This window comes from Ascaphus truei, chromosome 8 (assembly GCF_040206685.1).
Source record: "Ascaphus truei isolate aAscTru1 chromosome 8, aAscTru1.hap1, whole genome shotgun sequence".
In the NCBI taxonomy this organism is placed as follows: Eukaryota; Metazoa; Chordata; class Amphibia; order Anura; family Ascaphidae; genus Ascaphus; species Ascaphus truei.
In genome coordinates this window covers 10503848-10525804 of record NC_134490.1, presented here as the reverse complement: position 1 = coordinate 10525804, position 21957 = coordinate 10503848, and the positions used below count along the sequence as shown (strand labels likewise).

At 43.6% G+C, this 21957-nt stretch overlaps 1 protein-coding gene across 7 annotated transcripts in view; it reads right to left on the bottom strand.

The window, feature by feature from the left end:
- LOC142501125 (uncharacterized) overlaps positions 1–20273 on the bottom strand; it is a 29494-nt gene extending 9221 nt beyond the window's left edge. For 2 of the 7 annotated variants that reach the window (XR_012803422.1, XR_012803423.1), the window contains exons 1-3: positions 20177–20273; positions 19398–19451; positions 18186–18395 (exon numbers count right to left, since the gene is read on the bottom strand). Coding sequence is in view for 5 of the 7 variants with exons in the window: in XM_075610516.1 (XP_075466631.1) it covers positions 17992–18395; positions 19398–19451; positions 20177–20216 (498 nt within the window). In the remaining 2 variants the exon portion in view is untranslated. Of the gene's footprint in view, positions 1–450; positions 522–17850; positions 18396–19397; positions 19452–20176 lie in introns of those variants that run through there. The other 5 variants (XM_075610513.1, XM_075610517.1, XM_075610514.1 and 2 more) reach the window with 3 other exon arrangements.
- Between the last annotated feature and the right edge of the window lie 1684 nt (positions 20274–21957).

Here is a 21957-nt window from a genome sequence, read left to right as displayed (position 1 = left end):
TTTCCCCTCATGTTTTTCCCTTTTCCTTACTTCCAATCATCCTGCAGGTCTGAGTTGCATTAACATTTCAATATTTTAACAATCTGCTTCAAATGTAGGCACAATACCTTGGTTTACATGTTTCATATACTGTATGTGATGCACTTACAGTTTCTATTTCAGGAAAAAATATCTCTTTATGAGGATACATTTGGAACAGTTTAATTGACTTTCAAATGACCTTTATGTATCTCTCTGCTAAATAGAACAGCAGCACCATAAAGAACTATGCACACATTAAAACTATCCTCTTTCCACTGTTTAAGTTCCAATAGAATACATATATTTGCAATAACTATATACAGCTAATAACATCTCTGTGTCATTCAGTCCAGACTTTTGCATGTATAATAGAGGAACCAACTAGTAAATTCCATGTAACACTATTCGCTATTATAAGGAACTACTTACGGTCAGAATCTTTGCATCCACCACCCTTTGATCCAGGCATGATTATTCTTCTAGTTATAATCTGCTGTAGGGATGGAGATCTAGGATGGTACAGGTCTACCAGCAATGCCTGATGGTTCTGCTTATATATACAAAGTGAAACCATTCAATCAATGACAAGTGCTTTCAGGAGCCAATGGGATCCCTGTCCAAACATCTACAGTATAATTAAGTATTTAGGATTCAATGCATTTTTATTAAATTGTTTGCTTTAATCAAGGGCAGGGTGTTTCTCAATTTTGTATTTTTCTTTTACTCCAATAAAATAATAGGATTGCTGGTGTGTTTATTGCTAGTCACTGTTGTGAGTATTTCCAGCATAATACGAGCATTATTAGCTGACTGGGATACTTAGGATATGTTCCCATACATGAGCTTGAATGACAGCATAACTCCCTTCTTCAGGTTTACACATTGGAATTGCTTTGCAATGCATTGCTGGCAGCCAGGGGGTTAACTTGTTTTGTGGCATGACGCACCTGTATTCCTGTATTACCTGCACCTTCTTATTTAATAATCTACTTTAAAAAATATATATATTAATATATATATATATACAAAACAGACAAATTGAATTGCGCCTCCCCCCACATCGCCACTATACAGCTACTGCAGTAGCTCCTCCGGGCCATAGGAATTTCCTACAGAAAGGTTTAATGCTTTGCCTGTAAACTGAGAAATTCCACTTCCTGGTTAATGACACGCACGGCTGCAGCGTTCCACTTCACACGCATGCACATAGGACACAAGGCCTGCATTGGGGATTATAATGCCTTCACTAATAATGGGACATTGAACTTGTAAAATGAAAGGTACAAACAAACAAGAGCCAGCACCTTCTAGGCAAAAAAAACCTCTATCAAACACTGAATTAGGTGAGGGTAACACCAAGGGTCCCTGTAAACCCTAAATATTGTCACAGTATTTAAATAAAGGTGACCCACACACAAACAACAAAACTACCTACAAAGCACTGTCTCTAATTCAATTTGTATATATCAGTAGAAAACAGCATATAAGGTAAACATCTACTGTCACAGTCCTGAAAGTTAACAAACAGTTACACGGAAATACTAGGTGACAATAAATCACTAACACACATAAAAGAGAGATATATATATGAAAAAAGCACCATGGAGTAATGAGTGAATAGGATACACAACACCTAATACCTAATATCAAGAAGGAGCAATACTTCTAAAAAGGGGGCTTATAAGAAGGGGGGGCAATGTTTCAAGTCCTATTGTCCTTTCTTCAGGCCCACTCCCACACATCTAAACATAGTATTTCCCTTGTGTGTCCCTCCTTTTTGCAATTACCCTCTTTTCCAATTAGGCTATGTTTGCACTTTTTGTACACCTTTTTGCATGATATTAAGTATTACGTGTTGTGTATCCTATTCACTCATTACTCCACGGCGCTATCTTCATGTATACACTGTATCTCTCTTTTATGTGTGTTAGTGATTTATTGTCACCCTGTATTGCCATGTAATTCTTTGTTACCTATCATGACTGTGACAGTAGTTTTTTTATACCTTATGTAACGGTATTTCTGGCCCAGCCTGACCCACCCAATCTCACATTGGCCCCTGTGGTCTAACCGGCCTCCATTACAGTGTGGTAGTGTCTGGTGGTGCACCTGTTGGCAACAGGACTCCTGAGTCTCCCGCATGATGGTGTGTGGGGAGGACCCGTCCAGACAGGCAGCTGAGGTAGTGTGCTGAGTCTCACCTAGTTCCAGTGCAGCGCCTCCACCTCATCAGGGTCCCTGCGTCCGCAAGGGGATGATCCTGTTGAGGAACTCCTCCGTGGTGCTCCTCTCTGTACACTCACTCCACACATGTACACGAGAGGGTTTGTGAATGAGAACATCTTTATTGGTGATGTGGGCTAGCTGCCCCTTGCAGTAGAGTCTTAGCCACTCATTCTGTAGTCAGTGCCTCCCTTTAAAAGGTGTCTCTCTCCTTAGATAGGGATTCCCTATCCCCGCAGGGATCACTGCCCTGTGCCAGGTCCCTGGACACAGTCTCCTCTGGGTCACTACAACATAACCCCCAGTCTCTTAGGCTAGTACTTGAACTTGGATGCAGATCTCTGACAGAACTCCTGCAGAGCTCCTGCAGAACTCTGGCTGAACTGAACGTAGATCTGTGCAGAACTAACTTTAGGCTCAGTGCTGTGCCTTATGTATACTCTGGAAGCTGACACACCTCTGACATCACTAACCATGGAGTCAGAGCATGTGACCACTCCCATCCATACACAGGGCACTCCACCAGGGTGTGAGGGCAAACCTCCATAATTACTGCTGGCATGCCCACAACTTACCAGGCCTTACTGTCAGCAGGAGAGATGACTGTAGCCATTTTACATGTCCGCTACATTCTCCCCCTGGTGAATCCCATCGTTCTCGCTGGGACCTAAATTTGTATACCCCTTTTCCAGGAAGCACTGAAATACAACACATAATTGGTTAACTTTTCATACAAATCTTCATGGTGTATAACAAAATGAATACAGTACATTCCGCCAAGCCCGCCCCGACCAGCAGCCACGAACCCGCGTAATGTATCAGTACCTCCTAAAAATAGTGATTCGGGTCAGGCTTCTTGACCTCTCTCCCGCCCATATCTATGACCGTGACGTGATAATGCCTAGGCAGTCCCCTCTTAGGCCTATATGTCACCCTGTGCTTATAGATATTTCGGCCAATGCCCCATACCCGCACTAAGTGCTCTATGCGCTCCTCAGCCTTCTTTCCTATCACGGAACTCCCTCTCCCCACTAGGTGCATTTCTATGGCCTCCCTAAGCCACCTATCCCAGTTGTCCTCTATCTCATCCATGAGAGGCTCAGGGACATACGGGTACTTCAACCCGTGGGAAGATTTATACCGAGCCATTATGGTTCTCTCGGCCCTACTAATTCTAGTCAGGTCAGCCTTACCTGCCCTCCCAGGCAACACCCATGATAGGGGCTCATCAGGATCCACGGGGTCTGATAGTATGCTAGGACCCATAGGCTCTATTTCCCTATTCTCAATCTGCAGCCATCGCTCCTGCAGCTCTCTGTCCCTCTGTTCTGGGGTAAACTCTCCCACAGCCCACCAGTAGTCCACTACATCCTCTCGCCGGATGAGGAACCGAGTGCGGTCCATCCAGGCGGAGTACCCTTCAAATAATGGGGCCCACCAACGGCTCTCCTTAAATCTATCTAACCTCCCTGACTCCCTATCATCGTCTATGGAAAATATCCCCGATGACCGTGCGGATCGTGGCAGGAACCATCTGGACGACCCCGGGGCCCTTATCGCTGGCTCGGGCGCTGTCGTGACCACTCTCAATTCTCCCCCTCCCCGAGACTCACCCTCCGTAGCGCCACTGCGCTGTCTTTCCCCAGTACGTCTCCCTTCTCCCCCTGATGATATGTCCACGGACTCCAGACTAGGCGGGGAACCCGGGGACCGTGTGATTGGGGCAGGGGTTTTAGCTAGGGCGGGGTATTGGGCGGATGGGCAAGGAATGGGACCCCACGGGGTTACGACCCGTTCCTGGCTGTCCGTAGACTGGTCCAATGAGGACACCTCACCCTCCTCAGTCCTTGGATCGCCCCTCCAACTCCTGGGCCTTGTAGGTGATCGGGGACCTTCCTCCGATCGCCGAAGCGTCGCTGCACTCTTCCTTGGGGTTCCGCTGTCGCCACCGGAAGTGATGTCCTCCCCGGAACCGGAAACACCGTCATCGCGGGTTGGACCCCCATTCAGGATCTCTTCCTCAATGACGACATCCGGAAGCTCCGCCGTCGTCCTCACCAGAAGTGATGCCGTCTCTCCACGTGCGCCTGCGGCCTGGCATGGCCTCTCCGCTCCTACACCGTCTGCTGGGGCAAGGTAAGTGAAGGGACTCCTCTTACCCGTCCGCAGGGGTGCCGGCGTCTCTCGTCCGTCGCCGCCACGTTCTGAGGCGGAGGGACTCCGTCTCTCGGCTCGCCGATCTGCGGGGGACGTCCTGTCTTTCTGACAGCTGCTAGTACCACGGGGTGTCGTCCTCCCCGGTTCTATCCTGGGCCTCGCTGTTACCTCCGCAAGTTCCCGGAGATCCTCGTCCGAGTATTCTCCCTTCTCGGTGCGGTCTGGAGGTGACCCGACTGCTGCGGTTGCGGCCGACCCAGCCGACTTGACCGGCTCCAGTCCCCTTTCTCCGGGACTCGCACGTTCTATCCACAGTGCGCCAGGGGACTCGGCGGTTCGCTTAGCCTGGTCCCCCGGGGGGTCAGCCGATTGTATCGGAATAAACGTTGGCATAGGCCATAAGTATAGTGTCCCGCAAATGGGGCAACGTGCCGCCGTGTTGACCGTGCCTCCGGGCAGCCCGCATTGTAGGCAGAGCCCGACCACCGTCTCAGTGTTAGCCACCCTTACTACCAGTAGCCCGCCGGGTACTGAGTAGGGCTGAGTAGAGACCATAGTTCCCACAGCGGAGGGGCAGGCCATTCTTTTGGTAGGGACCACTTTCAGTGTGGGTCTCTCCAGGTCAGTGGTTCCTCGCAACTGACCGGTAGAAGCTTCTGGGCCAGCCACTTCCTGCCTCGGCTCCTCCTTTCGCTGACATAGCTGGAACCCGCCCCCAGGGGTTGCAATTATGGGCGGGTCCCACAAGGGAATATCATGCCCCTTAATTAAGGCCGCGCCTCTCTCAGTCCTGGTGGGCGCGGTCTGTATTTTCGCGCCAGTTTCCTCCTCAGAGCTGGATTCTTTTCCCGCGGCTAGTTCCCGCCTTCTCCTTGCAGCAGCTTTGCGTGCAAAATATCCCTCTTTCTTGCAAATTGTTTCCGCGGCCGGAACTACTTTTTGTAGTGGCGCCGTCTGGATATCAGTCCCTGGGCCCGGTGGGTGCATTCCCACAGGCCATAGTTGAAAGTCACTCCCCCTGGTGGAAATCAGTGGAGGGTCCCATAGACTAAGCGGTTGACTCAGCACCGGGGCTGAGTTAGTTACTGTCCATGCAGGCGCAGCCATAGCTTTCGCGCCATGCCCCCCATCAGGGCGGGGCTCTGCTGTTCGCGCCATTTCCGGCCAGCTCTTTGCAAGTTCTGCATCGGCCATTTCTCCTGTGACTGTCCCATGCGGTTTCCCTAGCAAGTGGGAACCGCCATTTTGGTTGGCTTTTAAGCCCAAAAAGTCATTTTGTTTGCTCTCCTTGCGGGGTTCTCCCCCAATTATTACAATTTCCTCACACTCTACAAGGGTGGCCCCTCGGTGTCCCAGACAGGATAAAAACGGGGCAGCCACGGCCTTCGCTCCGCTCCAGAGCAGACTGGTTAACGATAACTCGGCGACAGTTTGCTCTTCAGTGGGGTGCACGCCTCGGGTGCCCTCCCCATCAGCCTCTGGTCGCCATTTTGGGTTCTCCGCACCACGCGGATCCTCCATTCTTTGGGTTGTCACACTCTCGTACCAATTATCGTACATGGGGCTCCGCTCTGCGGGGCAGCCTCCACATCAGTACAATAAAGAGTTGCTCAGATGCACCACCACATGTGTACCTGAACTAGGCTGGACTCATGTTGCACTACCTCAGGCTAGGCTCACTCTCTCAGTGTCTGCTGTGACTCCTTCCTCCCAGTCTGTGCTCCCTACGGTAAGTGTCTGGAATGGGCTAGGTACTCTGGCTCTGCCATGCAGTACTTGGGGCGTCTACCTCTCTTGGTCAGCCTAGCGCAGACCCTCTCCAGGATTCCTGACCAAGTTACAGGCTATCCCTTCTGGCGTCCTACCAACTAGCACTGCCTCAAGGTGACTCGGTCAGCTATAGCCCGGCTCCAGACCCCTCACTCCTTTCAGGCCCCTAGGTCGTCCCTGCGAACTGACAATATCCCGTCAGCCCCCTGACCACCCCTAGGTCCGTCCCTACGCAGCACAGAGTGGCAGCAGACTCTATCCCTGTTTCCCAGTGTGCCTAGCTAGAGCCTGTCCTGATGACAGATCTGATCTCAGCAGCTCGCCTCCAAATGTAACGGTATTTCTGGCCCGGCCTGACCCACCCAATCTCACATTGGCCCCTGTGGTCTAACCGGCCCCCATTACAGTGTGGTAGTGTCTGGTGGTGCACCTGTTGGCAACAGGACTCCTGAGTCTCCCGCATGATGGTGTGTGGGGAGGACCCGTCCAGACAGGCAGCTGAGGTAGTGTGCTGAGTCTCACCTAGTTCCAGTGCAGCGCCTCCACCTCATCAGGGTCCCTGCGTCTTCTAGTAGTGATCTTATATCTGATTCACTATTGGGCACTTTCTGTGATATCCTCCCACCATAATTTGAAACAATAACTTATATCACGATTAGTGTTAGTGATTTGCCAGCCTTCTACCTGTTAGTTTTAAGAACATAGAATTATTTTAGAGTTAGTATTAATGTTAGTGTCACCATCGTTTACTTTAGAGATTTATTGTATTATGTATGCTTATTATTTATTTGTTATTTATTAGTTAATAATTTTTTAACTCTGCATACTCTATATTTCTGTATTTTTCTTTTTCCAATAGTATTATTAGCATGTATTTATATTTATCCTCCGTTTTTATTTGTATATTGGTTTCTTTTGTTATTGTGTTTTTGTATATTATTAGTTCTTGTTTGTTGTTTCTTATAATGTTTATCCATTCTATTGGTATTAATACTATCCATTGCGGTTTTAATAGGCAGACTTCTCTCTGCAGTCTGCCCCAGAAGAAGTCTAAACTCAGACGAAACTAGTAGGGTGAGGGTTTCTTAGTAGATCTCCATATTTTGTGTTATATTCAGGATTTTGAACTGTCATTCTATTTGCTGCAAAGACTTATTTAAAGGCTATTGGGACTGTTATATCAATCTCGGAATTCAGCCCTGTGGCTAATCTCACCGAGTGAACGGAGCCAGTGGTATTCCTGTTTAGGGGAGTGACGTCACCATGGGAGGACCCACGCAACTGCTGATTACAGCTGATCAGTGACGCTTCCGCTTCTGATCACACAGACGGAGTGAGCGGTTCCTGAGATTATCAGCCCCTTTCATGCAGCGATCTGAAAGCAATTTACTGATATGCCTGTTATTTCTGCTACATTGTAAGTAGCCTCTGTTACGTGCGCAATCATTTTATTCATAAACGTACTTCACCATATTGGTATCTTTTTCATGTATTGGTACATTTGTTGTGGAATTCGAATATGGGACTTGTTCACGTATTTATCCTTCAGGTGTTGTATATCCATGCACCTGTGTCTCTGATTTGCACCTTTTGTGTTTTATTGTTCTTTGTATTTTCTTTGGGGTGGTGTGCACCAATTACATTGTGGCAGCACTCATAGAGATCATTGCAACACTATTTTAAATCAGTTTTGCGCACCATATACTTTTCCTTTTATATATATATATATATATATATATATATACATGTAGAGGTATCAGTACCGTGTTAGCCGAGCTTCAATATATCAAAAAATAAATAGATGATACCGTTCTGTGGCTAACGAAATGCTTTAATTTGTGCAAGCTTTCGAGATACACTGATCTCTTCTTCTGGCGATGTTACAATGAATGAAGCAAGCAAAAGGTATACTATAAACAGTGTCTCTTGGAATGTTATCTGTGCTGGTCCTTTCCCCGGTGTGGATGTGTTTTATGGCTAGAGGTGTCAAAAGGTTCCTGAAAGCAAGTGATGAAAGAGTGTGTATGTGTATCAGTGTGAATAAAAATGAATGGAGAGCCCACAGTATATACAGTGCTTTACAAAAGGTGTGTGTGGAGTGGGAGTGGATATAAATGGTGTGGGTGGGTGTGGAAATGTGAGAGTTTGTAGCACTATATGTATATATATTGTGACATAGTCCAAAGATGTTAGGCAGCTTTCTGCCCCGTTTTAGGTCAGAAAGTGCAGGAATAGTTAAAAATGATCCATTCCACAGCTTCCCATTAACTCAGACTGCTGGATGGAAAATCCAGACCACAGATTACAATGGCTCTAGTTCTCCCTCACCTGCTCTTCTAATCACATGCACAGGTACTTACTGTAGAGCAGAGAGGTTTTGCATTTCACTCTCTCTCCTTAGAGCCTGGAGGCTGGGGGTATCGCTGCTCCCCTGCATCCAGTGTCGGGGTTGACGGCCCCTCCAAGTATCACAGTACCAGAGGATTTGCCTGGACACGGGACCGAGTTCCCACCACGAACAGATAAGACCAAACAAATGTTTACTGCTGTTGCTAAAGACTGTGCTGTATCTAAGTGACCCTAAATGAGAGGGCATTGTTTTAAGCTGGGGGACCAGGTTAGTTGGCCAGCAGCTGTTAGAGAGACTGATTCTGATGTGTAGTTAGATCCCTGAAAGGGATAGGATTTTGTTTATATCATTTGGTTTTCTTTTTACTTGAAATAACAGTGTGGGAAATACTGTAACACTGAAATATGTGAACTGCTGAATGAAAGTATCTGAGTACCTCTAACCTTCACATGTTAAAGCTGCAGTACCTTACTTGGATGAAAATAAAGCAGGCAGAAGCCTGAGTTAAGCAGCATAATACTTTGCATGATCCTGTTTGTTGTATAATTAACCCTAGAAGACTGTGTCGGGAAGAACCCAGACAGACGTCAGCGCTACAAAAGAGGGGCGTTTGTCACATATGGTGGAGAATGCGGGCAGACACTAAAAAAGTCTGTGGGTTTGCAAATAAATGCGGGGGTTTAAAATGGCCGCCGAGCTGAACTAAAGTACAGATGCTATGAGTGAAGTCTGTCCCACTGTGTATATCAGTTGTGCTTCTAGCATACACAGAGAATGTGCGAAGTGTGGATGCAATAGCACCCTGAACCCAAACAGAAAACCAAAATGTTTTGCTGAAAAAGAAGAAAAGAAAAAAAAAAATTGCATCTAGCAAGTGCTTTTTGTAAAGCTAATGCCTTTTGCTGAAGTGAGTGAATTTGCAGCTAGCAAGTGCTGTATGCAAGTTGCTGAAGTGAGTGAAATTGCAGCTAGCAAATTGTCCCTGCCGGGTTTCTAAAATGGCCGACGTGAAATGTTTGTTTTGTAATGTACATAATCATGAAAAACAGTGTCCCTTCAGGCCATACGATGATGATGATGATGATGACGACTCGTATGTGGCCCCTGGAGGAGAGTCGTACCCACAGATGAATTTAGTATGCTGGGCCTGTCATAAAGTAGGTCACATGGAAGATGTGTGCCCCAAAATTTTCAAAGACAAACAGCTGCAAAAGCAAGCAACGCCCTATGAGTGCAAGCAAGATGTGGAAGCTGATACCAGTGAGCGTGTACCCAGTACCACTGATATCTCTGGAGCTAATAAAGCAAAAAGAAAGAAGAAGAAAAAGAAAACTGTTCCTCAAGTCACAGGGGAAGTGACCGAGCCACTTGAACCTGCGCTGTCAGGACATGCGTCAGAAAGGCGCCGAGATGTGCTGCAGACCGGAGTGACCGGCAGAATTGTCACGGGAACAGTGGCAAAGGAAAAGGAGGAGCAAAGGGAAGCTGAATCCTTGAACCAGGATAAAGAGGCTTTGGTTTCTGCACTCCAAGCTGCCCGCCATAATTATGAAGTCCTGTGGCAGGATTTGGTGAAGGAGCGAGAATGGAGCAAGAAGGAGCGAGAATGTTTGATGGAAGAGCGAGAATCGAACACCGAATTACAGAGGTGTATACTTCCAGCTTTACAGGAGTACGAGGCTTTGAAGAAAACAGAGTCTCTCTTACGGAGTGAGCTGGAAGAGGTGACGACTAGGCTGGAAAAGGCCAACACCGTAATGGCTATCCTAAAACAGAAATACGGGAAGGCTCTACAAGAGGTTCACGCGCTTAGCACAGAGGTGCAAAACTCACGCCTGGAGGGCCACGGTCTGAACACAGAGCTGGGAATGTTGAAGCAAACCCATGAGATTGCCCTGAGTGAGTTAGAGACTGTAAAGCAAGAAAATGAGACTCTGAAATTGGAAAATTCAGATTTGACTGACCAAGCAGAAAAAGTAAAGAAACAGTTGACTCAGGAAAAATTAGAAGTGCAGGAAGCACTACAGAATGCATTGATGCACACTCAGAGCCAGCACCAGGAAGAAATGGACGCTCTGAGAACAGAATTGCGACATATATGCACAAAACAGAATTCTCTCGTGGAGGAACTTAACGTTTTGAAAAAGGAGAAAAGCATTAGAATAATTCAGAAGCACTGCAAAGCTCTTATCCAAGGAAGAAGGGAAAGAGAAAATTATCGGCGTAAACGCGCCGCAACTATCATCCTACAGGCTGCCTACAGAGGGATGAAAATTCGTCAGTTTAATCGCCGGAATAAAGCAGCCTGTGTACTTCAATCATTCTACCGTGCCCGCATGGTACGAAACAGGTTCCTCATTATGAAAGGAGCAACTATAAAGATCCAGTCTCTGACTAGGATGACACAGAACAGGATTCACTATCAAACCCTGAGAAATGCGTCACTGGTTATACAGCGGTATTTCCGCCTTAATAAATGTAGGCCTCAGGAAAGAGAGGCTCAACACTACATGCCTGCCAGCTGCAAAGGTAAAATGCCACAGGGTACAGCCGGAGTTAGTGAGCGCCCCATCAAGGTAATCAGTGCTTCATCTTCTAAATACCATATAATTGCCCCAGAGGGGAAATCCCAAATCTCTGAGAGTGATGGTCTTGAGAAAATACATGGCAGTAAGAAGTACCATAAAGGTTCAAAGGTTGCAAAGCAAAAGCGACGAAGGTCAACGCTGGCCTTGAATTTTTCCGGATCTCGCCACTCTGGGCCACAATATAAAGACAAAGACTATCCGGCCCCAGAGTTCTGTCAGAAGCTAAAGAAACAGTCCAGTCATTTGCAGGTTGCAGCAGCCTATGAAATAAAGTCAGGAAATGTAATGAACTGGAAATCAAAGAAAAAAAAAAAAAAAAAAATGTGTTTGGGGAATTGACCGATATTTTTTTTTGTTATTACACGTGTGGACTATGTCACGGACACTTAACTATGCAAATAAGCTATTGTAGTTAAGGTATATTAGGCCTCTAGAATAAGCATTTTGTCAATATTACAATGTTATATTGGTTCTCTGTGTTGAAAATGTAGCTAAACTACAAATTAATATACAGGGTTGATGGCCCTTTTTGTTGGTAAATATATGAGATTCATATTCTAGAGTAGAAAAACCCAGGGAGGTAATAGAAATTGTCTGGTTTTGTGAATATATTTAGCATATCCTGGGTTGTAAGAATGTGTGCTAGACATTTATTTTTCAAAATAGTTCCCTAATATAGAGCAACAAAATATGTTTGCCAAGTATAGTCTCTTATGACAAAAACTATTGTCCATAATTGCCGTGGAAAAAAAAGTTAATATTCGTGTCATGTGAATACTTAATGTTGTACTGAGGAGTTAGCTCAAGTATTTCAGGTAGGACGCTCACCCCAGTGAGGTCCATGGCCGCTCACCCCAGTAGGTGTGAGCTGGGGAGGGGGATATGTGACATAGTCCAAAGATGTTAGGCAGCTTTCTGCCCCGTTTTAGGTCAGAAAGTGCAGGAATAGTTAAAAATGATCCATTCCACAGCTTCCCATTAACTCAGACTGCTGGATGGAAAATCCAGACCACAGATTACAATGGCTCTAGTTCTCCCTCACCTGCTCTTCTAATCACATGCACAGGTACTTAGAGCAGAGAGGTTTTGCATTTCACTCTCTCTCCTTAGAGCCTGGAGGCTGGGGGTATCGCTGCTCCCCTGCATCCAGTGTCGGGGTTGACGGCCCCTCCAAGTATCACAGTACCAGAGGATTTGCCTGGACACGGGAACGAGTTCCCACCACGAACAGATAAGACCAAACAAATGTTTACTGCTGTTGCTAAAGACTGTGCTGTATCTAAGTGACCCTAAATGAGAGGGCATTGTTTTAAGCTGGGGGACCAGGTTAGTTGGCCAGCAGCTGTTAGAGAGACTGATTCTGATGTGTAGTTAGATCCCTGAAAGGGATAGGATTTTGTTTATATCATTTGGTTTTCTTTTTACTTGAAATAACAGTGTGGGAAATACTGTAACACTGAAATATGTGAACTGCTGAATGAAAGTATCTGAGTACCTCTAACCTTCACATGTTAAAGCTGCAGTACCTTACTTGGATGAAAATAAAGCAGGCAGAAGCCTGAGTTAAGCAGCATAATACTTTGCATGATCCTGTTTGTTGTATAATTAACCCTAGAAGACTGTGTCGGGAAGAACCCAGACAGACGTCAGCGCTACAAAAGAGGGGCGTTTGTCACATATGGTGGAGAATGCGGGCAGACACTAAAAAAGTCTGTGGGTTTGCAAATAAATGCGGGGGTTTAAAATGGCCGCCGAGCTGAACTAAAGTACAGATGCTATGAGTGAAGTCTGTCCCACTGTGTATATCAGTTGTGCTTCTAGCATACACAGAGAATGTGCGAAGTGTGGATGCAATAGCACCCTGAACCCAAACAGAAAACCAAAATGTTTTGCTGAAAAAGAAGAAAAAAAAAAAATTGCATCTAGCAAGTGCTGTTTGTAAAGCTAATGCCTTTTGCTGAAGTGAGTGAATTTGCAGCTAGCAAGTGCTGTATGCAAGTTGCTGAAGTGAGTGAAATTGCAGCTAGCAAATTGTCCCTGCCGGGTTTCTAAAATGGCCGATGTGAAATGTTTGTTTTGTAATGTACATAATCATGAAAAACAGTGTCCCTTCAGGCCATACGATGATGATGATGATGATGACGACTCGTATGTGGCCCCTGGAGGAGAGTCGTACCCACAGATGAATTTAGTATGCTGGGCCTGTCATAAAGTAGGTCACATGGAAGATGTGTGCCCCAAAATTTTCAAAGACAAACAGCTGCAAAAGCAAGCAACGCCCTATGAGTGCAAGCAAGATGTGGAAGCTGATACCAGTGAGCGTGTGCCCAGTACCACTGATATCTCTGGAGCTAATAAAGCAAAAAGAAAGAAGAAGAAAAAGAAAACTGTTCCTCAAGTCACAGGGGAAGTGACCGAGCCACTTGAACCTGCGCTGTCAGGACATGCGTCAGAAAGGCGCCGAGATGTGCTGCAGACCGGAGTGACCGGCAGAATTGTCACGGGAACAGTGGCAAAGGAAAAGGAGGAGCAAAGGGAAGCTGAATCCTTGAACCAGGATAAAGAGGCTTTGGTTTCTGCACTCCAAGCTGCCCGCCATAATTATGAAGTCCTGTGGCAGGATTTGGTGAAGGAGCGAGAATGGAGCAAGAAGGAGCGAGAATGTTGGATGGAAGAGCGAGAATCGAACACCGAATTACAGAGGTGTATACTTCCAGCTTTACAGGAGTACGAGGCTTTGAAGAAAACAGAGTCTCTCTTACGGAGTGAGCTGGAAGAGGTGACGACTAGGCTGGAAAAGGCCAACACCGTAATGGCTATCCTAAAACAGAAATACGGGAAGGCTCTACAAGAGGTTCACGCGCTCAGCACAGAGGTGCAAAACTCACGCCTGGAGGGCCACGGTCTGAACACAGAGCTGGGAATGTTGAAGCAAACCCATGAGATTGCCCTGAGTGAGTTAGAGACTGTAAAGCAAGAAAATGAGACTCTGAAATTGGAAAATTCAGATTTGACTGACCAAGCAGAAAAAGTAAAGAAACAGTTGACTCAGGAAAAATTAGAAGTGCAGGAAGCACTACAGAATGCATTGATGCACACTCAGAGCCAGCACCAGGAAGAAATGGACGCTCTGAGAACAGAATTGCGACATATATGCACAAAACAGAATTCTCTCGTGGAGGAACTTAACGTTTTGAAAAAGGAGAAAAGCATTAGAATAATTCAGAAGCACTGCAAAGCTCTTATCCAAGGAAGAAGGGAAAGAGAAAATTATCGGCGTAAACGCGCCGCAACTATCATCCTACAGGCTGCCTACAGAGGGATGAAAATTCGTCAGTTTAATCGCCGGAATAAAGCAGCCTGTGTACTTCAATCATTCTACCGTGCCCGCATGGTACGAAACAGGTTCCTCATTATGAAAGGAGCAACTATAAAGATCCAGTCTCTGACTAGGATGACACAGAACAGGATTCACTATCAAACCCTGAGAAATGCGTCACTGGTTATACAGCGGTATTTCCGCCTTAATAAATGTAGGCCTCAGGAAAGAGAGGCTCAACACTACATGCCTGCCAGCTGCAAAGGTAAAATGCCACAGGGTACAGCCGGAGTTAGTGAGCGCCCCATCAAGGTAATCAGTGCTTCATCTTCTAAATACCATATAATTGCCCCAGAGGGGAAATCCCAAATCTCTGAGAGTGATGGTCTTGAGAAAATACATGGCAGTAAGAAGTACCATAAAGGTTCAAAGGTTGCAAAGCAAAAGCGACGAAGGTCAACGCTGGCCTTGAATTTTTCCGGATCTCGCCACTCTGGGCCACAATATAAAGACAAAGACTATCCGGCCCCAGAGTTCTGTCAGAAGCTAAAGAAACAGTCCAGTCATTTGCAGGTTGCAGCAGCCTATGAAATAAAGTCAGGAAATGTAATGAACTGGAAATCAAAGAAAAAAAAAAAAAAAAATGTGTTTGGGGAATTGACCGATATTTTTTTTTGTTATTACACGTGTGGACTATGTCACGGACACTTAACTATGCAAATAAGCTATTGTAGTTAAGGTATATTAGGCCTCTAGAATAAGCATTTTGTCAATATTACAATGTTATATTGGTTCTCTGTGTTGAAAATGTAGCTAAACTACAAATTAATATACAGGGTTGATGGCCCTTTTTGTTGGTAAATATATGAGATTCATATTCTAGAGTAGAAAAACCCAGGGAGGTAATAGAAATTGTCTGGTTTTGTGAATATATTTAGCATATCCTGGGTTGTAAGAATGTGTGCTAGACATTTATTTTTCAAAATAGTTCCCTAATATAGAGCAACAAAATATGTTTGCCAAGTATAGTCTCTTATGACAAAAACTATTGTCCATAATTGCCGTGGAAAAAAAAGTTAATATTCGTGTCATGTGAATACTTAATGTTGTACTGAGGAGTTAGCTCAAGTATTTCAGGTAGGACGCTCACCCCAGTGAGGTCCATGGCCGCTCACCCCAGTAGGTGTGAGCTGGGGAGGGGGATATGTGACATAGTCCAAAGATGTTAGGCAGCTTTCTGCCCCGTTTTAGGTCAGAAAGTGCAGGAATAGTTAAAAATGATCCATTCCACAGCTTCCCATTAACTCAGACTGCTGGATGGAAAATCCAGACCACAGATTACAATGGCTCTAGTTCTCCCTCACCTGCTCTTCTAATCACATGCACAGGTACTTAGAGCAGAGAGGTTTTGCATTTCACTCTCTCTCCTTAGAGCCTGGAGGCTGGGGGTATCGCTGCTCCCCTGCATCCAGTGTCGGGGTTGACGGCCCCTCCAAGTATCACAGTACCAGAGGATTTGCCTGGACACGGGACCGAGTTCCCACCACGAACAGATAAGACCAAACAAATGTTTACTGCTGTTGCTAAAGACTGTGCTGTATCTAAGTGACCCTAAATGAGAGGGCATTGTTTTAAGCTGGGGGACCAGGTTAGTTGGCCAGCAGCTGTTAGAGAGACTGATTCTGATGTGTAGTTAGATCCCTGAAAGGGATAGGATTTTGTTTATATCATTTGGTTTTCTTTTTACTTGAAATAACAGTGTGGGAAATACTGTAACACTGAAATATGTGAACTGCTGAATGAAAGTATCTGAGTACCTCTAACCTTCACATGTTAAAGCTGCAGTACCTTACTTGGATGAAAATAAAGCAGGCAGAAGCCTGAGTTAAGCAGCATAATACTTTGCATGATCCTGTTTGTTGTATAATTAACCCTAGAAGACTGTGTCGGGAAGAACCCAGACAGACGTCAGCGCTACAAAAGAGGGGCGTTTGTCACAATATATATACACATTTCAAAATGTAATAAAGAACTCCACACCTACTTTAGTCATTGTAAATATACCTAATTTTAGAGTGGCAATTTTTTGTACTGTAGGTCGAAAGGGAACTAAGCACAGTGGCATGTTTAATAGGTTAAACATAGCGGACACAATAAAAAAATAGTATAGTTAAATCATTTATTACATTTCCCTTTCAGCCCCATTTAATCTGTTGAACAAGACACTTTCCTTGAAGGGACAGCACATTTAAGTGTTAATTTATGCCCAAACAAGTAGTGATCTGAAACGGATTTAGGGGTTGGCTATAACCTATAGGAATGCAGGTTTGTATGACAGCAGATCGGTAAAATATACCAGTGATTTGGCTCTTTGTTACATTTTTAGGGCTAATGTTGGTCCCAGGAGCTAGAGGTATATGTGCACTTCACTTCTATGCAGACTACTTTATCAAATCATTGTATCCATTTATATACTTTTATTTCACTTTGTTATTGTGTTTACCTGTACTTTATTTATAACAATAAGCATAAGAATGATACCAGCTGAATTGTTCTATGGGAAATCCTGTTCTACATCAGGGTCATTGAGACCACTGATGATAAACATGAATAACACACAAGCAAAAACAAAAAAAGCCCAAAGGCTCCCGTAACATAAAACCCTTAAATATAAATTCAGATAAAAATAATTAATTGGACATTTAAAAAATATATTTGATCAGTTCTGCTTTCAGGCCCATGTTTGTACAATTAACTGCTGCTCTCCGTGTTATGTTATAGCTATTGACCTCACATTTAATCCTGATTGGCCATTACTTTTAGGATTGTTGGTTTTTGCCCACTCTTTGTTTCCTCTTTTTCCATTATATACTGTATGAGACACATACGTCTTGTTTCAGGGAATCTGTATGTGTTGGGGTGAAGGTTGTGTTTGGAAGGAGGGATGTTATGTGTTACAGGCATGTGTGTGAATTGATTAATGTTAACATGCTTTCTCTAAAATCCTTCACTGCCAAATGAGCAGCAACATGCTGTATTGTTTTGCAAAACTTTGCTGTCCGCTCAAGCTCTTACTGTTATGAATATAGACTTTACCTAACTCCAAAAAGGCCAAGTTAAAAACCACCTTTCTTGTTAGTGCTTATTATATTTTACTTGAGTTCGATGTGAATTTGGACTCATCATGTAGAAATCTTTTGTTTGGCGAATGCATTTTCATTCCTACAACTCACATGAAAACATTTAATGACTTGGTCTGAAAAGATTTATATGTTCATCAGATCTGTATATAACAGAGAGCCCTCTGTTGTAATCTTGTAGTAACGTAGCATTCTCTGCAGTGCTACTGGCTCTACTGTACCTTTCCTTTAAATCAGTGGAAATACACTTAAAAAAATGTACAGCACAAATCAGACAGTAAATGGGTTAATAAGTTTATTTTTATATGTGTAAACAGACATTTTAAAAGCGTTTGTAATTGCTGATCTCTTAAGAAGTAATGTAAAGAGAGTTAACAGAATGTTTAGTCCTTTCAGTCAACACACAAGATGGATTCTGATGGTTTACTTCTTGTCTCCACCTCCACCTCCACCTCCGTGACCTCCACCTCCACCACTGCTTTGACAGCCGTGACCTCCACTACTTTGACCTCCACCTCCACCTCCGTGACCTCCACCTCCGTGACCTCCACTGCTTTGACCACCGTGACCTCCACCTCCACCTCCACCTCCGTGACCTCCACTGCTTTGACCTCCACCTCCGTGACCTCCACTGCTTTGACAGCCGTGACCTCCACTGCTTTGACCTCCACCTCCGTGACCTCCACCTCCACCTCCGTGACCTCCACTACTTTGACCTCCACCTCCACCTCCGTGACCTCCACTGCTTTGACCTCCACCTCCACCTCCATGACCTCCACCTCCATGACCTCCACCGCCGCTACCCCCATGACCTTGATGGCAAGGTTCTGATGAGAAATAGAAGTATAATTTGAAGGAATGGCTGAGATACTTGACTACTTCTAAATGATGGAAATGTCAGTAAAAATCATATCGTACAAAGGCAGCTTATTTAAAACAGAAACGCCAAACATTGAGGGACTTTTATTAATTCTACACTAAAAGAAGGGACACAGAAGCGCACAGAAAATATTCAACTCCCATGTACTGGAATATTGGTAATCCATAAATGAAGATACAGGTGACCCTACAGATCGGTCAGGTCTCATTTATTCAAAATCAGTCTCATTTGAAGTCGGTCTCACTGATTTTTAGTATCAGGAGACCCATAAACTTCCAATGAGTTTCACCGATGTAAATCTGTATTATTCCTTTAAAATTCCCTTCTGATCCTAAACTCCCCATATTTTAAAGACCACAATCTGTGGAATTTTACATCATTGAACATATTTTCCATGTATATCCATCTTAACAGTATGATAATAATCTAGGCCAATCTTTCTACAGATCTTACTCTGATTTCAGACACCCAGTTTTGCCCATCTCTTTCTAACAAAAACATGAAAAAGTTTTAGAACAAAAACAAAACACCAGTGAGGGTGCCCACCCTTATTGTATACAAGTTATTATTTCAGTTTTTGTTTTAAAAAGACCAATTTTTGGGAAAAGGCAAAACCCTCTCATACAATTACAGACAAGGAGAAAGCAGTGATGTGAAGGAGATTGCTGGTTCAAATGAGCAGTGTTTAACTTAATCAACTTTATACATAACAAGCATCATCATGGTCTCTACAGTCATTCTTTCCTTTCCATTGTATGCTCCAGGTTTAAATGACTGTTGTTCCCCCTATAGTAATAAGTGTATTGATGCATTGTTTTATACTTTATTGGGAGTACAGAAAAGAGAAAAAACACAAACAGTGTGACTGTGCATATTGCTGCATAATGAATTACAGGCCCTCTCGTAAACAACAGGATTAAGATATGATTGACCGTGCAGATTTTCTTACCTGGGCATTTTGGGGCAGGGCATGTGTCCTTGCATGATTTAGCTGGTGCACATGCTGAAATGAGAGAGAATGAATATCACTGAGACAGATAAGTGCAAATCTTGAATGGTTTTTATGGACCTCGTAAATACAACATGAATGTGTGATTGCTAATGGCCAATCATGCAAAAGCTTTGAAAACCTACAGTAGATGAATTGGGTTCAACAAGTGCATTTTTTGCCAATAGGTTAACAATAGAAATGGTCATGCATCCATGTATCAGGGTGAGTGCATATCAGTGAGGGAGTTGAGGAGAGTAAAAGAAGCTACTTTTCACAATTCAGTGTTTTTTCCCCTCATGTTTTTCCCTTTTCCTTACTTCCAATCATCCTGCAGGTCTGAGTTGCATTAACATTTCAATATTTTAACAATCTGCTTCAAATGTAGGCACAATACCTTGGTTTACATGTTTCATATACTGTATGTGATGCACTTACAGTTTCTATTTCAGAAAAAAATATCTCTTTATGAGGATACATTTGGAACAGTTTAATTGACTTTCAAATGACCTTTATGTATCTCTCTGCTAAATAGAACAGCAGCACCATAAAGAACTATGCACACATTAAAACTATCCTCTTTCCACTGTTTAAGTTCCAATAGAATACATATATTTGCAATAACTTTATACAGCTAATAACATCTCTGTGTCATTCAGTCCAGACTTTTGCATGTATAATAGAGGAACCAACTAGTAAATTCCATGTAACACTATTCGCTATCATAAGGAACTACTTACGGTCAGAATCTTTGCATCCACCACCCTTTGATCCAGGCATGATTGTTCTTCTAGTTATAATCTGCTGTAGGGATGGAGATCTAGGATGGTACAGGTCTACCAGCAAAGCCTGATGGTGCTGCTTTTATACACAAAGTGAAACCATTCAATCAATGACAAGTGCTTTCAGGAGCCAATGGGATCCCTGTCCAAACATCTACAGTATAATTAAGTATTTAGGATTCAATGCATTTTTATTAAATTGTTTGCTTTAATCAAGGGCAGGGTGTTTCTCAATTTTGTATTTTTCTTTTACTCCAATAAAATAATAGGATTGCTGGTGTGTTATTGCTAGTCACTGTTGTGCGTATTTCCAGCATAATACGAGCATTATTAGCTGACTGGGATACTTAGGATATGTTCCCATACATGAGCTTGAATGACAGCATAACTCCCTTCTTCAGGTTTACACATTGGAATTGCTTTGCAATGCATTGCTGGCAGCCAGGGGGTTAACTTGTTTTGTGGCATGACGCACCTGTATTCCTGTATTACCTGCACCTTCTTATTTAATAATCTACTTTAAAAAATATATATATTAATATATATATATATACAAAACAGACAAATTGAATTGCGCCTCCCCCACATCGCCACTATACAGCTACTGCAGTAGCTCCTCCGGGCCATAGGAATTTCCTACAGAAAGGTTTAATGCTTTGCCTGTAAACTGAGAAATTCCACTTCCTGGTTAATGACACGCACGGCTGCAGCGTTCCACTTCACACGCATGCACATAGGACACAAGGCCTGCATTGGGGATTATAATGCCTTCACTAATAATGGGACATTGAACTTGTAAAATCAAAGGTACAAACAAACAAGAGCCAGCACCACCTAGGCAAAAAAAAAACTCTATCAAACACTGAATTAGGTGAGGGTAACACCAAGGGTCCCTGTAAACCCTAAATATAGTCACAGTATTTAAATAAAGGTGACCCACACACAAACAACAAAACTACCTACAAAGCACTGTCTCTAATTCAATTTGTATATATCAGTAGAAAACAGCATATAAGGTAAACACCTACTGTCACAGTCCTGAAAGTTAACAAACAGTTACACGGAAATACTAGGTGACAATAAATCACTAACACACATAAAAGAGAGATATATACATGAAAAAAGCACCATGGAGTAATGAGTGAATAGGATACACAACACCTAATACCTAATATCAAGAAGGAGCAATACTTGTAAAAAGGGGGCTTATAAGAAGGGGGGGCAATGTTTCAAGTCCTATTGTCCTTTCTTCTGGCCCACTCCCACGCATCTAACCATAGTATTTCCCTTGTGTGTCCCTCCTTTTTGCAATTACCCTCTTTTTCAATTAGGCTATGTTTGCACTTTTTGTACACCTTTTTGCATGATATTAAGTATTACGTGTTGTGTATCCTATTCACTCATTACTCCACGGGGCTATCTTCATGTATACACTGTATCTCTCTTTTATGTGTGTTAGTGATTTATTGTCACCCTGTATTTCCATGTAATTCTTTGTTACCTATCAAGACTGTGACAGTAGTTTTTTTATACCTTATATACGATTTTCTATTGACATATAAAAATTGAAGTATAGACAGTACTTTGTCAGTAGTTTTCTTGTTTGTGTGCAGGTCACGTTAATTTAAATATTGTGACTTTATTTAAATATTGTAAACTAAAAGGGTTTTATTTATTTTATTTTTTTTTGTAATATGGAGAGAATACATTACGGGGCTTAGAGAAAACATAATGTGATT